This window comes from Lepidochelys kempii, chromosome 6 (genome assembly GCF_965140265.1).
Source record: "Lepidochelys kempii isolate rLepKem1 chromosome 6, rLepKem1.hap2, whole genome shotgun sequence".
Lineage (NCBI taxonomy): Eukaryota > Metazoa > Chordata > Testudines > Cheloniidae > Lepidochelys > Lepidochelys kempii.
The window spans coordinates 116,124,921-116,141,085 of record NC_133261.1 but is presented as its reverse complement, the minus strand read 5'-3'; the positions used below and the strand labels follow the sequence as shown (position 1 = coordinate 116,141,085).

At 45.6% G+C, this 16,165-nt stretch overlaps 2 protein-coding genes across 4 annotated transcripts in view; both read right to left on the bottom strand.

Moving 5' to 3' along the window:
- The window catches only part of ADSS1 (adenylosuccinate synthase 1), a 229,782-nt gene that overhangs the window by 83,450 nt on the left and 130,167 nt on the right, over positions 1 to 16,165 (bottom strand). The gene's annotated exons all lie outside the window — the stretch shown is intronic.
- Positions 1 to 16,165, bottom strand: part of INF2 (inverted formin 2) — an 81,515-nt gene that overhangs the window by 5,382 nt on the left and 59,968 nt on the right. The window contains exons 13-22 of one of the 3 annotated variants that reach the window (XM_073349798.1): positions 14,960 to 15,060; positions 13,182 to 13,252; positions 12,916 to 13,023; positions 11,001 to 11,071; positions 9,611 to 9,731; positions 9,055 to 9,219; positions 7,774 to 7,876; positions 6,768 to 6,929; positions 4,849 to 5,661; positions 3,436 to 3,495 (exon numbers count right to left, since the gene is read on the bottom strand). In XM_073349798.1, coding sequence (XP_073205899.1) covers positions 3,437 to 3,495; positions 4,849 to 5,661; positions 6,768 to 6,929; positions 7,774 to 7,876; positions 9,055 to 9,219; positions 9,611 to 9,731; positions 11,001 to 11,071; positions 12,916 to 13,023; positions 13,182 to 13,252; positions 14,960 to 15,060 — 1,774 coding nt within the window. In that variant the 3' untranslated portion in view covers position 3,436. The remainder of the gene's footprint in view (positions 1 to 3,435; positions 3,496 to 4,848; positions 5,662 to 6,767; positions 6,930 to 7,773; positions 7,877 to 9,054; positions 9,220 to 9,610; positions 9,732 to 11,000; positions 11,072 to 12,915; positions 13,024 to 13,181; positions 13,253 to 14,959; positions 15,061 to 16,165) is intronic. The other 2 variants (XM_073349799.1, XM_073349801.1) reach the window with 2 other exon arrangements.

Here is a 16,165-nt window from a genome sequence, read left to right as displayed (position 1 = left end):
CATAAGCTTTAGCTGTAGCTCACGAAAGCTTATGCTCAAATAAGTTTGTTAGTCACTAAGGTGCCACAAGTCCCTCCTTTTCTTTTTTAGATAATACATAGTGTGGGACTTTTTTGTTTTACTTTTCTTTGTAACCCTTGATAAACTGAAATCTACTTCCTCCCTGATTTATTTTCTTTTTCCCTCCTCCCTTTTGTGATCACACTGCTTTGTTCAAACAGAAACAAGTGCCAAGCACAGGCACTCATCTTTTACTCTTTGAAGAACAAAATTATACTTCTGGGGATGAGGGGAGAACAAAAGTAGCATCATTTGGCCTTTACAAACAGCTATTTCAATAAAATTGGGGTTAATTCAGGAATCAGGTTCTATGGCTGGTGATATGCAGGTGGTCAGCCTAGATGGCTTTAAAATCTATGGTTCTGTGAAACAAGGTAAATTTGAGCACATCAAAGCCTGTCTTTATTCTACTGCTGTTGCAGACCCACAGCATGCTAAAAGCTGCGAGAGGTTCAGCTCTGATCTTCCAATTGGATTTGGCCAGGGGGGAGCATGGGGAGCTGCCATGACTTCAAGATCCAGCAAAAGGCTTCTAAAAAATGACCATTTCCCAAACGTAAATCCGTTCTCCTCATTCCCTGCAAATTGTGCTTCCTTGGGTTCCAAACTAAAAGGCTGTATTCCGATAGAAAGGAAGGGAGGATGGAAATCCAGCGACTTTTTCCCCAGAAGGTGACAATGACTAATAGCACAACTCATCTCCTCGTTTTACTGGGATTGTTCCCACTCTCTTTTACAGCGAACGTTCATTGCCTAGTGAAGTAACAGTGCTGCTGCTTGTACTGATAGGTGGGAACCATGAATCGGATTTACAGACAGACTGGTGAGGAAAAAGCTGTGGCTAGAGGCTGTAGGGCAACAGAAGTAAAGGGCTTTTCTCATCTACTCTAATTCACACAAGCAAATAATGTTAAGACACCAGATAAAAGACGGAAAGGACAGAATTTCAGTTAGGGGCTCACTGTAGCATGTTCTTCCAATACTTGATCACCAGAGGGCACTGACAGACAGACATTAAGGTGGGACCCTATCATAGCTGGAATTTTAGGACAACCTCAGCTGTGAATTGCCTTTACTTTTACTGCTTTCTTTCAGGACCTTTACAGCTCTCACAGGGCTTGATTCAAAGCCCACTGAAATCAGTGGAAAGACCCACTGATTTTCAACCAATTTTGGATCAGACCCTTAATGTAAATTCTTGTGTGTGGCTTTCTTGTGTATTCCAAGGCCAGTCCAAAAAAAACCTGGATGTGCCTCAGGTCTTGTCTGAGTAGGGATGTTATAAACTCACGTATGGTCATCTTGCTCCAAACATCTTTAATGTTCTTGAAGCTACTCTTCTGACATATGGGGGCTCAGTCCCTGACCTGTGTCTCAAATGTGAATTTTTGCTGCTGCTCCTGTCAATCTTTGGCGACTGGATTTTGAAAGGCAGCACAGCAGCTGCCCGCCTCTTTCAGGTGGGAGGCTGTAGAGAAGGGGTGTGACTGGTGCAGGAGGAGCCATGAGTCAGAACACTAGGATGGTCACTCGCACATGCCCAGAACACCGGACGTTCCGGCACTGCCAGGAACGTCGCGTCGCATGACTCCGTCCCTCAGCATGGCTTTGTGTGCACCACATGGGAGGGCTCATTCTGAAGAGCACATTGCCCAGATCTCGCTGGTGTGACAGTGCACTAATGCTGGTGGTGGAGGCAGAGAAGCACACTCTTCATTATGGCATCCTCGGTATGATACTGGAGACAACCACATCTGGTTTTGTCTCAGTACCACATGGGGGACAAACAACCCCAAAAGAGGACCAAATGGCCTTCTTACGGAACACATAGCTCTCTGGCTAATCCTTGGCTACCAAAATGGCTGAGAGAGATTGGTTCCTGTCATGGTAAATTAGAGCAGTCTTCAGGCTACTGATGCAGAAAATACCAAAAAAAAAAAGTCTTAGCAGTGGTTCCCATGGCTTCTATTTCACCACCAGTAGATGACTGGCTAAGAGGAATATTAGTTTCCGGGGATCACTAGGGAGGGATACCCAATATTCTTACATAGCAAGAAACTGCAGACTCTGTAGAATAAATACATTTTGTTCATGAAATCAGATATTCAGAGGGTTCAGTTTATTGGTTCATTTAATTATGGCTGCTCATGATTAGAATGCAAAGGAAAACATGTAACTATGCAATTTCAGTACATGTAACTATGCAATTTCCCCCTTGCCCCCTTAATATAAATAAAGGCAAATCTTGGAAAATGAAAATCTTAGTGGGGGTCACCCAAAGCTTTCTTAAAACTGGAATGTAAAATGTCAGGAACATACAATACCCTGATATCAGGTGGGAGGTGCAGGGGCACTTGATAGAGAGTTTCAGAAAAATTGGGTTTACCCATAGCTGCATGGGTGTCTCAGACAAAGCAAAATCAGGCCCCAGTGCTGGGCTATGTTTACACTAGCACTTTTGTTGGTAAAACTTATGTCACTCGGGGTGTGAAAAAATATCCCTTACACTGACAGAAGCGCCGGTGTGGACAGTGCTATGTCAGCGAGAAATGCTTTCCTGCGGGCATAGCTACCGCCGCTCGCTGGGGTGGTGGCTTAATTATATCAACGGGAGAGCTCTCTGGTCAGCGACTACACGGGAGGTCTTACAGCGGCACAGCTATACCGATGCTGCTGTGCCGCTGTAAGCTCTCTAGTGAAGACATGGCCCTGGAAAGATGTACACATGCGCTTAACCGTAAGCAGCTGCATGCTCCATTCACTTCCACGGATTACTCATCAGCCTAATTTTAAGTACATGCACATGTCTTTGAACACCAAGACCTTAGTGCTGACTAGCACATGAAATTTGGATTTCAGTTGGGCTGGTAGTCCTGTATGAGCAGAATTTCTTCCCTGGTCCACTATTCTGCTTAAATAATTCCAATAAACCTGTTAAAACGACTCTGTAATGGATAAGCCCCACCCACAACCGGAAGCCTAGGGGAGGAGCAGTCGCCTCTTTCGAAGGATGAATGTACTGAAGTTACATTTTTACAATTTTTGGAAAAAATAATAATCAGACAAAAGCAAGGCCTCCAGTTATCCTGGTTAAGGTAATTAACACCAGACTTTATGGTCTCTGCTGGGAAAGGTAGATTGGCTGCTGCTGACGTAAAAGACAGACATTTGGGACCTGATCCTGCAGCACTGGGAGTATTGCCACTGACTCCAGTGGGGCAGGATCAAGCCCTTGGACAGCAAAAATCACAAACACATAATCAGATATTAAGGCAAAAAGCTTGGTTGCCGTAATGATTACTGATGGCATCATACAGTGTAAAGTCCCAGTGCTGGGGTTAGTTCACATAAAAGCAATGTTGCGTGTTTACATACCTCACTGTATCACACAACGATTTTTGGTTTTATTATCTCCAGTATCAATGTCAACCTCTGCTTTTAAATAAAAGAGAGACACTAAATATATCTGACCGCTGTGACATAAAGGTAACAACATGGAACGTCATAGGATAGAGACCGTCCTCTTGGAAACATGACTAGTTTATATTTCTTGGGATTAAAAACTATTAGTTTAGTCAATAGCTAAACAGTCTGAAAACTTAAACGATTAAATTGTGCTTGGACCCTATGGTGGCCACCCAAGGAGTAAAGTGGAGTAAAAGCCCCATCCCCATCCCACTGCACGGGAAACACACCATTTGATCATGTCTCCAGCCATGGAGGTGGGAAGAGCAGGAGTTGCATACCCAATATTCTCTCCCCTTTACTCATGAGGGAGGAGAAGGGGTGGAGAGTTGAAGAGACATGGGTCTACTACTGTCCTTCCCGTCTGGTGACCATTGGAGCTGGCGGGGCACATGTCGGGTTGGGACAGCAATGGGAATACACTGTGTCAGCCCTCTAGAAGATACAGCAGATCTCCCCATAAATCCCAAGTGAGACGGAGAGCTCTGGAGGAATGGTGCCAGAGAGTCCCCCAGTCCTTCCTGGGGCGGCACAGTTACACGTAGTCAGGGCTACATCTAAAAGCTGTCTCTAGCCTTAAGAACGTGATCTTTTGCACAAGCATCAGTGTGATTTTTTTCCCCCTCAAGCTGTGTGCTTGAATATTTAACACTAAGGAAGGGTCACACTGAAATACAACAGAACTTTACACTTCGGTGACACTAATTCTCATGTGCAGAATACTCTTGTAACTGATGTCTTGGGGAAAACCTCATAAAAATTGAGTGATGGGAGTACGGGGAAGAGTTTTAATACACTTATATTAAAGATACATTTATAAATAGTTTATATGGGTTAACAAATGATTAATAGATGTTATAATGAATGGTTAGTCTCTACTATAGTAAATGATTAATCACTGCTTCTAGAGTCCAATGGGCCAGTTAGTTGCATCTAACTTTAATTTACAACTATCTGTAGCACCTTTGACAGATGTGCTTGTCACCATCTGTACTGTACTCCATTCATGTGTGCAACATGTTTCTATTGATCCATTAATCATTAACCCTTTATAAACTATTTATACATGCCCCTAATGGCTAGTGGGGCCAAAGTTTTTGCATTGTTTAACCAGTCTCCGATTTTAAAGGACATCTGCATTAAACAGTGTTTTTCCTGAGGATAGTAAAAGTCCTATTGACCTCACTGGTGCAGGAATGGACCCTAAAAAAGGAAGGAATACTTCTAATTAAAAAATCCTAGAGAGCTGAAGATGTGAACTCCAGTCTCCTGTATTTAGCTAAAGGCTTGCTAATCTCCATATGCTGCACTGAAATGTGTTACCTGACAGGCTTTTGCTGTGTCGTTTCTTCTTTCTCCGTTTCCCAGACCCTCTTTGCCCTTCCTTGTCAGTAAGTGCTTGCGCTGGAGGGACTGTTGCTGAGCAAGAGGAATCAGTCACTGGCTCTTCTGAGAAGGATTTCTCCTGCGAGGTGTCCAGCAAGGAGTCTGCGGCCGGGTCGTCATTTTCTTTCTCTGTCCCCCTTAACTCTGTATGCTGAGAACTCGACTCATTGGTTGGAGTCATTTTAGCACTGCCAGGTGCTAGTTCAGCTCTGGTTTTAGCCTCGTTCCCAACTGCATCACTTGGTTGTGACGTTTGTTCGTTAGACACCAGGCCTCTTTCTAACTGAGTGGGTCCGGATTCACTGTTTTTGTCTCCTGAGAGGGATCCGTTCAATTCCTCTTCTAAACCAGTACAGTTGCCTGAATAGCTGCTTGCAAACTTTATAGTTGTTCCGGGGTTCGATGGCGTGAACACAATGGCGTTGTATTCCACATTCTCTTGAAAGCTACACAAGCCGTTGATCTGCTGAATACTCACTCCATTGTTGGGCTGATGGGTTCCCTCAACTTCAGTTGAAGCTAAGGCGCTCCTGTCAGTACAGGGCTGTTGTGGCGAACTTCCTCCAGCTCTGTCTTTAGGAAGCACTTCGTCGGAAGCTGGTGTCTCTTTGACAACTCTACCGGTAGCCTTCGCAGTGGCAGCAGCTTCTGAGGCCGGAGTGTTTTCTGTGTGCTGACTGCCATCCTTTCGCTTGGTCTCAGAGGCACTTTCCTTCGCTGCTGCTGTTTCTGACTCATCAACACTCTTTCCTTTAAACGGACAACACAGGATCAGGCACAGTTGTTCAGTCTAGCGTGTGACTGTCAACCAACAACAATGGGTCGTCTGAGTGTAATCTGACCACCTGCAATGGGCCCCGGGCTAACGGCTCAGGGCAAAGGGGCCAATGGATTTATAATGGTCATATGCGATCAGGAGCTTTTTATGTCTCATCCAAAAACTAGCCACTCCCATAGTTCATAGTCCCATAGACCCTAAACATCACATGGGGGCATTTGGTTCAGAACGCAGGCCCCAACACAGCAAAGCACTTCAGCGCATAATTTTGAGTCTGTGCTTAGCTCCCATTGACGTTAATCAGTTTCATTCCCACTGAAGTCAATGGAACTTAGACATGCTGCATAGGAGCCTACCTGAGGGGAGCTAAGGGACAATGAATTCCCAGCTGGCATCATGGGCCTGATCCTGCTGTTGCAGAAAATAGCTCTGCCTGAGACATGTCTTCAGAACTTCCCCCCATCTGGGTTTCTCCATCCAAGTTGCAACCCAGCCTGGCCCTGCTTTTTAAAGGGATTGCAGAAAGGCTGCAATTTGCACGTTATCTCTTGTGGCAGGCCGGGTGATGGCCTTAAACAAGATTGTTGGCTGGTTTGCCTCTGGGAGTGGAGGCTATCACCTCAAAAGCGGAAAGGAAGCTCACACTGCAAATTTAGAAAATAAGCATCTCTTGGGTAACATTTCCCGAAGTGCCCAAGTCCCTTGGAAAATGGGACTTTGTCACTTGCACAATTTTTTGAAAATGGTCCCCCTCGTCTATTGATCAACTGCAACAATTCAAAGAGAAGTTCCTCTGTATGTGTAACGCCAACAGACCCCAGTCGTCGGCGGGCAGGATCGAACCTGGGACTCCGGAGCTTAGTGCATGAGCCTCGACTGCATGGGCTAAAAGCCAGCTGACTGTTAGCTGAGGCTATAGAGCAGACTCATTTTATCTTTAAGTGGTCTCGGTGCCACTAGATGGGACAGAACACCACACCCAGAAGATGTGTGGGTTACATAAGTATTTGTTTTGCTACAATATTTGCAGCAGACTGGAGGTTAATGGTTGCAGGTATGGTTGAGTCTTTGGTCTTACCAGGCTCTCTCTCCTTCAGCGTTTCGGCAGGTGAGGCTTTAGGAGCAGTGTCCGGCGCACTCTTGTTTTTAGCCGTTTTCCGCAACTGGAAACCTTTCTTTATGTCGGCCAGCAGGGCATCAATAACACACACCTCGTCCTGCTTCACGGCCCCTTTCTTAACTAGTGTTTTAAACAAAAATGGGAAAATGGCTAACGTCGCACTCCGGGGGAACGGGCAGTGATAGTTGAAAGTGGTGGGGTTACCACCAAGGGTATATGCTGGGGAGCAGTCCCTGATTTTCCATTGCCCTGCCCCTTGCGGTATCACCCATTCCAGTGCAAAGTGGGTGTCAAACACTGCCTCTCTGAGCTGGCACCATTCTACACCCACTGCACCGGTGTGAATGACTATGGAAGGCGAAGGGCAGCGAAGAACCTGGCCCAGAGCCCTTGCCAACCAGGGTCGGCGACTCTAGTATTCTCTCCGCTTTGCCCTATGCCAAAGTACGCCTGTGGCACCCTGCAGGCCAAGGCCTTTAAATGGCTCCTGTTCTGTATCTTGAATTTTACTGAAAGTGAGGGAGGGGTAATCTTGTTTCTCTCCTTTGCTGTTCTCTGCTGCACTGTGGTAGGGACCCTCTTTAAGGCACCCAAAAGCCTTCAGTCATCGAACACTCAGAAATCTACCCTGAATGATTATTATTGGAACATTAAGGCAGGAAGAGTTTGGAGCTTCTATCAGTCCTCACCTATATGGATTGTATGCAGTGTTATTGTAGCCATATTGGTCCCAGGATATTAGTGAGACAAGAGGGGGGTGAGGTAATAGCTTTAATTGAACCAACGTCTAGTCCAGTAAACTTCTCCATCCAGACCTGAAGAAGATCTCTGTGTAAGCTCGAAAGCTTGTCTCTCTCCCTAACAGAAGTTGGTCCAATAAAAGATACTGTATTACAATCCATAGAGAGACAAGCTGGGTGAGGTATGTACATCTCCTTTTAAATAAACCCTTTCAAATACTCACTGATCTTCCCATTGTCTCCTTTTTGTCTCTTAGCCTCTTCCTCTTCCAACTGTTTCTTCCTTTTTTCTGCCTTTACAGCTTGTTCCTTCCTGTCCTTGTTTTCCTGGAGCCAGAGAAGAGTCACAGGGGATGTTTGGTTAAATATCTAGTAGCAAAGCGTCCTAAAGGGAAGATGGTTCAATCTATTCACAGCTTGTGCAAAACAAGGGGGAAATCCTGGCTCCTCCCTCCCAGAGAGATCCAATAGGCAGCTGGGAGCTGTGTGCTCCCCCATTGTGGGGGTGAGAGGCAGTGAGTGTACTTGCCTGGGGCTCCATCCCCATCCCACAGTGTGCCATGGGGACGGGCAGTGACTGGATCCATTGTCCAGATGCCCCACATACAGGGGATGTACAGCAGGCTGAGGAATCTCCCCCGACAGCTGCAATGCACTCTGCAACCCTCCCAAGCTGCTGCAAAACCCTCTCTGAGTCAAACCTGGTTGCTTGGGCTGGACTCAGGGATCAGTTTCTGACCCACTATAAATCCACAACTTTTCTACAAACTTATCCTGGAAGAGAGAGCGTCCTGGGTCCATCACTCAAACTCTGGGTTAATGCCAACCTCTAGCCTAGCAGCTCTAGCTTGGTAGTGCAAAGCTCACTGAGCTTTCCATCCTCACTCGGCAAGGAGGTTCCTTCGTTAGTGCACATCACAATCTGAAAGCTCCCTGCAGATCTCAGTCAAATCCCCAAGCTGGCTGTTTCAGTACCACACCCAGAGCCCAGTAATGTCAGTGGCAAAAATCCCATGGACTTTAGCAGGGGAAGGCCCTAGCTCAGGATCTGACCTCAGGTTCATATCCTCCAGTGTGATCAGATGGTGCAAAGTGGATAGATTCCAGCTGGAAATGGCCAGTGGAGAACACTTCTTGCAGTCCTGCCCACCTGGCTTAGGGGACATGCTTAGAGGTGGATGGAATAGGGCAAGGAGCGTGGTGGGGGTCGGCTGAGGGTGTGGCGGAGCAGAGCTTTGTTACACCAGTTCTCCAGTTGCACATAGTCCCTCAGGGACCTTATGCCTGTGGAGAAGTTAGAGCAGCCACTTGGTTGCTCTAATGAAAACCAGGGCTGGGACAGTGCTGAATCAAAGGGCCATAATGAGCTCCTTGATGACCCTGCCCTTGCCCCCTGCACCAAATGGAGCTCAGATGTAAGGGAAAATCAGGTCCTATTTACTATCTGAACTGATGCATGTGTTCCAGCACCTGTATCCTACTGCATAATGTTCACAAATGCAAACCTTTAGTGCTCTGATGAAGAGATCCCTGAAGGTTTTCATGGTGCTAAATATATCTTCTAATGACAGCTTGTTTGCATCTTCACAGAGATAATTTGCAAGTTCCCCCTTCTTCCTTTCAATGATTTCAAACTCCTCCTCCAACTTCTTTGATGCATTTATGCTGTCCTGAAATGCATTTAGGCCAAGTTACAAAGCATTGTGCATCAGACATTGCAAGGAAAGACTAATAGAAAAAAGTAGTTAGAATGACAATGTAACCAGAGTTCAGTTCCAAGGCCCAGATCCTTGGCTGTGACCCAGGAGCTCCTGGGGCAGTTAGGAGAAGAAGTGCAAAGATGGCTTGGGTTCTCCCTTAGCCCTGCTCTCTGCCTTTCTAGTCAGTACCTGCTGGTCATGGCAAATGAACACAAAAGGGTTGTGTGGCATTCACATTCATTTTCAAATATGAGAGGCGATGAGGGGACAAATGTTTCCACCCTTCACTCCTCCCTGAACATGCTGCCTTTGCAGAGTCTCGGCTCTTCTCTCCTCAAGGGAGGGCACTCCTTTCACTGACCTGGATGGGCGTCTCATACTGGGCTTTCACGTCGTCTTTCGATGACAAAACCTTTTGCTCAAGTTCTAGCAGCTTCTTTAAATTGGAACTGGACTCCGCACGTATGATTTCAAGGTTAATTCTGAAAATGAACACAAAGCCGCAGGAGATTAAACACAGTTCACTTCTCGGAGAGCTGGGCTAGCTAGAAGAGGGGAAAAACAGCAATGATTTCCCACTCTCCTCCCCTTTTCTGTTTCCCAGTGACTCTATGGTATTAAGCACAGAACTATGCCTGTGTCATTCTAGGTAGCACCACAGGGAAACATGGCCTAGTGGTTAGGACACTGGGCGGAGTTAGGAGACATGAGTTCCATTCCTAGTTTTGCCACTGACTTGCTGTACCTGGGACAAATCACTTCACTTGTCTCATTGACTGGCCCACTAATCGCCAAGCACGAGGGAGCCCTGCTCTCATTTGAGGCCCTCAGGTACTACTGTGATGCAAATAATTCATGAATTTAGAGTGGGCTTTTCAAAGTGCTTCAATGATTTAGGAGCACAGCTCCATTCACTTTCAATGGAGTTTGTGTTTCAATGGGGCTGTGCTACTAAGTCATTAAACACTTTAGGTGGGCTTTTCAAATCCCCTGATAGTACAAAGCATCACCAGCTAGAATGGATCATGCTAATATTTGCTCAAAATTATCTGGCTGTGCAAATTCTCAGGGGACATTTGTCCACACGTATCTTATTGTGCTTAATGTTTTGTTCTCAAGAGCAAAAGGGTCACTAGTGTAAGACGGATGAAAAATCCAAACAGTCCCCCCAAAATCTTCCAGCAACAACACAAACACCTTTGTTAACAAGCCAGCTCTTTGGCCATGAGAACATCCCCCAGCAGCACTTCTGAAGAGAGGGCCAGGTCTAACTGGAATCTTGTGTATTGTACATTTGGAAATGGATACATACGGACTTTAATTGTTTGGCTTCACTAACACACTAGAGAGACTAATCTACAGATTCAGGGCTCTTCTGAAGCTGCTAGGCTATTGTCCCTGAATACAGCAGTGACAGATACTTCAGCACTGCTTATAGGTAGCTAGGATTAAAAAGACAGAGCCTCCTTGAACGCCATACCATTTCTGTGAATTCCTGCAAAGCAGAATTAATTGAATGCAGAACAATTTTTGACCCTAGTTACTGTCTTGCTTATTGCTGAACTGTGCATATAGCCGATTTGCATTTTAAAATGGCTTCAGAATTTGCAAAAGGAAATCCTTTGGTTACAACTAATTGAGTCTTTATCCGGTTAATGCATGGATTATAATAACAGCCATTTATGTCTTAATTTCTTGAATCTGGGTGGTTCTTCTTTTTTTTATTTAAAGTATGAGGTTCACAATCCTACCCGGCTGCCTTTGAGACACATTCAAGGTCCTTGGGAAGCTGCAGGAGGTCTGTGTGACTTTTCTCTACTTCCTAAAACAGAAACGTTTGTTATTTTTGTATTTATTTTTCGTACGCAGCAGGTGCACAGTGGGGGGGAGGAGGGGAAGGGTTACAAACAGAGGGAATGACTGGTGGGCGCAATGTTTCATTCCCACCCCACCCCCCACTGTTTGTTTAGCACGATTCAAAAGGGGACCAGCCGTTTCTATGGTTGCCAAGACTATCCAGAATTATAAGAGTACAGATTTAAAAAATATACAAGAGTATTGAAAGGGGTATGAACCCTCATGCCTCAGGGCGGAGGGCGATCTCTAACTGATGGGTGGTTAGAAAGGAACTTTCCCAGTGGATAGATTATCCCAGAATCTCCTACTGCGGGGTTTCTTTCACCTTCCTCTGAAGTGCAAGGTCCAGGCCTCTGCTGAAGGCAGGATATTGGACTAAAAGGACCACTAGTCTGATCCAATCTGGCAATTCTTACGGGTCTGTCTATGCATTAAGAATATCTGTGTTCTAGTTTATCTGCCTGCCTAACTATCTATCTACTAACTTATACAACCATCTTTGCCACAGTGTCTGAGCACCTCAGCATAGCAATTAGGAGTTGGCTAATTTTTTTTTAGGTGTCATGGTAAAAGTGGGACCCCCAAAAAGGGTTTGAATGCATAGGATTGGTAAGGGGAAAGCTCAATGAACAGGGCAATAAGACTGGCATCATTGGCAGAGGAGAGGGAGAAGTGGTAAGCTCTGGGTGACAGGGACTGGGTTTTTTTGGTTCTTTGTTTGTACAAGTGCCTAGCATGATGGGTCCATGACTAGGGCTCCTAGCCACTATGGTAATACAAAAAATAAATATAAGGGCAGCTAAGCAGCAGTGAGAAAGCTATGAAAGAGCTTAAAGCTTGGGCAAGAAGCTTGAATGTGATCTGGTAGAAAGGGGAGATCCAGCGTGCCAACACTGGAGGGGACTTCACTGGAGCTACAGGCCAGGAATATGTTCCTTTCAGCTGCATTTCATATGGGTTGGATGGGGGTGAGATGGGTGTCAAAGAAGCAAGAGAGGAGGAACTTACAGAAATCAAGGTGGAAAATGATTAAGGCTTGGATGAGATTCTTTGCTTTCTCAACTCTTTGTTTAGAATTCTTTTACAGCTAGGTAGCACCTGCAGCCCAAGTATTATGAGCCCAAGCAAATTAAGCAATCTCTCCAGTACTATGCAAATGTAACACCCACAGACCCAGATCATCAACGGGTGGGATTGAACCTGGGACCTCTGGAGCTAAATGCCTGAGCCTCTACTGCAGTGGTTCTCAACTGTGGTCTACCGCTTGTTCAGAGAAAGCCCCTGGCACGCCGGGCCAGTTTGTTTACCTGCCGCGTCCGAAGGTTCGGCTGATTGCGGCTCCCACTGGCCACGGTTCGCCGCTCCAGGCCAATGGGGGCTGCGGGAAGGGCGGCCAGCACATCCCTCGGCCTGTGCCGCTTCCTGCAGCCCCCATTGGCCTGGAGCAGAGAACCGCAGCCAGTGGGAGCCGCGATCGGCCAAACCTGTGGAAGCGGCAGGTAAACAAACCGGCTCGGCGTGCCAGGTGCTTTCCCTGAACAAACGATGGACCACAGTTGAGAACCACTGTTCTACTGCATGAGTTAAAAGCGATATGGCTCTTAGCTAAGGCTCTAGAGCAGATTCATTAATCTCTGTCTAAGTGGTCTTGGTGCCACTAGATGGCACAGAGCAGCACACCCAGGAGGTGTGTGGGTTATACAAACAAGTGACGAGCATATAAACACAAGTATATAACATCAACCGAAGGTATGGCTGGAAAAATAGTTCATGTCCAACCAAAATTCTCGAAGGAAATTGCAGTAGTACCTCCAGAATATGGTGGAGAAGAGTAACACGGGTTTGGTTTGCTTTGGTTTCAGTTAGTTTGAGTAAAGTGCTAATTTTAAAGCCATCAGCATCTCCAGTATGACTTCCCTGAAAGACAGAAAGAAGAGGCAGGAATAACCCATGTCAAACTCAAACACTTACTATGTATTTATAACCTATACACACAAAAGAGAGAAGAAAAGTTATTTTCATCTATAAAATGTAGTGATCTCTTAACAACAACAACAACAAAAAAGATTTCTTACATAGTTAAGAAAGTTTCCAACTTTGAGAATCAGTTGACAGAAAACTGGCAGACGATGGGTCGTTAGAAGATCTGAAAAATAAAGTTATCCTTTACATAAGGGTGAGCTTCAAAACTGATTGTTTCCCAAATTGGATCAGAATTTCCATTGTACCAAGGCAGGATTTCCATACACTAGAACCTCAAAGACTCTCAAACACCAGAGTTATAAGTAGACCCCATGTGAAACTGGAAGACACCCTCTCCCTCCCTCCCCCCCCGAAAAAAAAAAAAAAAGCAATACAGGCACAGTATAGTATTTGCATCTTAAAGGTAGGCACATCTGGGCTGCCTGTCCCCACCCCCATGTGTGGGGCAGCCACTTACAGCTAGGAGGTAAAGATGCTGGGGCTGCCAGCCTGGAAAGTGCCCTAAAAGTGGAGCTAGTGACTTTATTTCCAATAGCAGGAGATCTTGAATAAGCCCTGGTCTATACTGCGGGGGTAGTCGATGTAAGTAAGGTACGCAACTTCAGCTACGAGAATAGCGTAGTTCCGGAGTTGACAGGAGAGCTCTCGGGGATCGATTTATCGCGTCTAGACTAGATGCGATAAATCGACCCCCGATATATTGATTGCTACCCTCCGATCCGGCAGGTAGTGTAGACCTACCCTAAGAATCGCTCAATACATTTATTCCTTCCTTCCTCCCCTGCCACCTTATTTCCAGAAGCATTTCCCATTCTGTTCTTTTCATATCAGCCCTGTGCTCCCTAAACAACTTCACGTACTCCAAAAAAGGAAGCATAACATATGGTGAGGGCTACTACGTGATATACCAAGGTATATGCATGATGGCCTACATCGCTGCTGTATACAAGCACTTCCTATTTAGAAAAGCAAACATAACAAACTTTCTTGTCCTCCAAAATCTCGAGTTTTGATTAGTTTATAGGAGGATTTGGGAGTGGGATTTTTTGTGAGGTGAGGCAGGATTGTGTGTGAGGAATTTATTGAGGGAAAGCTCAGTTGAATGGATTTGTTTAGCATTAACTTCTAAATTTGGTCATTCTTAACTTCTGCAAGAGTAGGGTGACCAAATGTCCCGATTTTATAGGGACAGTACCGATTTTTGGGTCTTTTTCTTATATAGGCTCCTATTACTCCTACCTCCATCCCGATTTTTCACATTTGCTGTCTGGTCACCCTATGCAAGAGTGAGTTCTATAGTCTAAAACCTGCTTCTCTGAAAGCTGTGTCACTTGCACTAACAAGCCTCCGACTGGTTGACAAAGTCATTGTTGAAGTGTACTGTATCCTGGGAAGTCATAGAGGGTGAAGTGTCCTCTCTCTGGTACCCAGTGCCAGCTCCATGGTAGGGCTTTGAACATCAGGAAAGACAGCTTGAACTACACTCTATGTTCATAGGTGAGCCAGGGCAGAGAGTGGAGAACTAGGGTGATGTGTTTATAGTAGCCAATGGTGTTAAGCAGACAGGCTGCTGAGTTTTGTACCTGTTGGAGGTTTTTCAAGGCTTGTAGCTCTATTCCTAGCTATGAGTTGCAATAATTTGAACCTGGTGGCCATGAATACATGGGCCATCCTGGCCAGGTCTGTGTCTGATAGGATGAGCATGCAATGTGCTGGCTAGTTGCAGATTTGCATATATATGAGATGGAGACAACAAAAGGCCACTTCTTCCTTAAATTCTCAGGTAAGATAGATATACTACTACAAGCCGAAATAAAGCCTCACACGGCTCTGAACACAACGCGCTGAGGGGTGACACGGTCCCATTTACCTTCACAGGCTTTCCTGATTGCTTCTGCTTTTGGCTGTAGCATATCTAGCATGACAGCGGTCTCTTCATATGACAGCATACACTCAATCCGCAGCTGGTAGCTAAGAGATGGAGTCGGCACAAATATACAGTTACGCTTAACAGATTCCTGACCCTGCCAACAGAAAGATTCCTGACCCATTCCCAAACCATCACACTCTAACCTCTGCCAAAAGCCACATCCAGACTCGTGACCAGCTACCACATCTGCATCACATTGATACTGCACAGCTCTGTCTGTGGCTTGGGGCGGTTCTTTCTCAATGGCAGGCCATAACTGGCAGCACGGAGATGGTGGCTCCTGCCGTAGAGGATACACTGATCTCCGTAGAGAGGGAGGACGGCCATGTGGCTATTGGGAGATCTGGATTCTATTCCTGACACTCCAAAAGCCTTCCTGTGTGACTGGGCAAGTTACTTAACCAGCTGGCCACACCCAGGGCCTATGCCAGCTTCTGCCATCTCAGTGCAGAAGATTGTGCGGGACCAGCCACATTCTACAAGGCCACAGACATCCCCCTCAGCCTGAAAAAGAGGCAGCACTAACTGTGGAAGGGTATGGCCATCACATCCTCTCATCACAATCTGCTGGCAGGGATTCCGATTGCCTTACGACTGTTTCCTCTGGCTGCAAACCCAGAAGGGCATTGGTGCTATCCCTTCCTTCAGTACAGCAGTCTTACTAACCTTGAGTAACTGGCCAGGTTGGCCCAGCAATGTATAACTTACATTTCACTGTACCAGTGTGTCTGCTCCTCTCTGACATAGAGACTACTCCCCTACCTCACACGGGAGAGGATGATTAATATTTGTAAAGCACTTTGAGAGTCTCTGATGGAAGAGGCATGTGAAATGCAAATAAATATACAAGTGCAATATTATAATATGAACGCCAACAAACAAACAAACCCAACAACTTTGGCGTACACTAAAAGCATTTTAAGAAAGGCTTAGTTTTAAAGCAACAAATCCATTAAAAGAAAGATTTTTTTTTAAGATGGCCTTTCTATAGTGTTATCACAATAAAAGAGACTCTAAAGCTGACTTTCCCTAAGTGCAGCCAATGTCTTGGCATTCAGAACGTTTTGCAGAGTAATGCTCTAATTTAGAGTCCTTTTAGTATCCTTTTAAATGACACAGAGTGCTACATCCAATTGGATCAAAAAG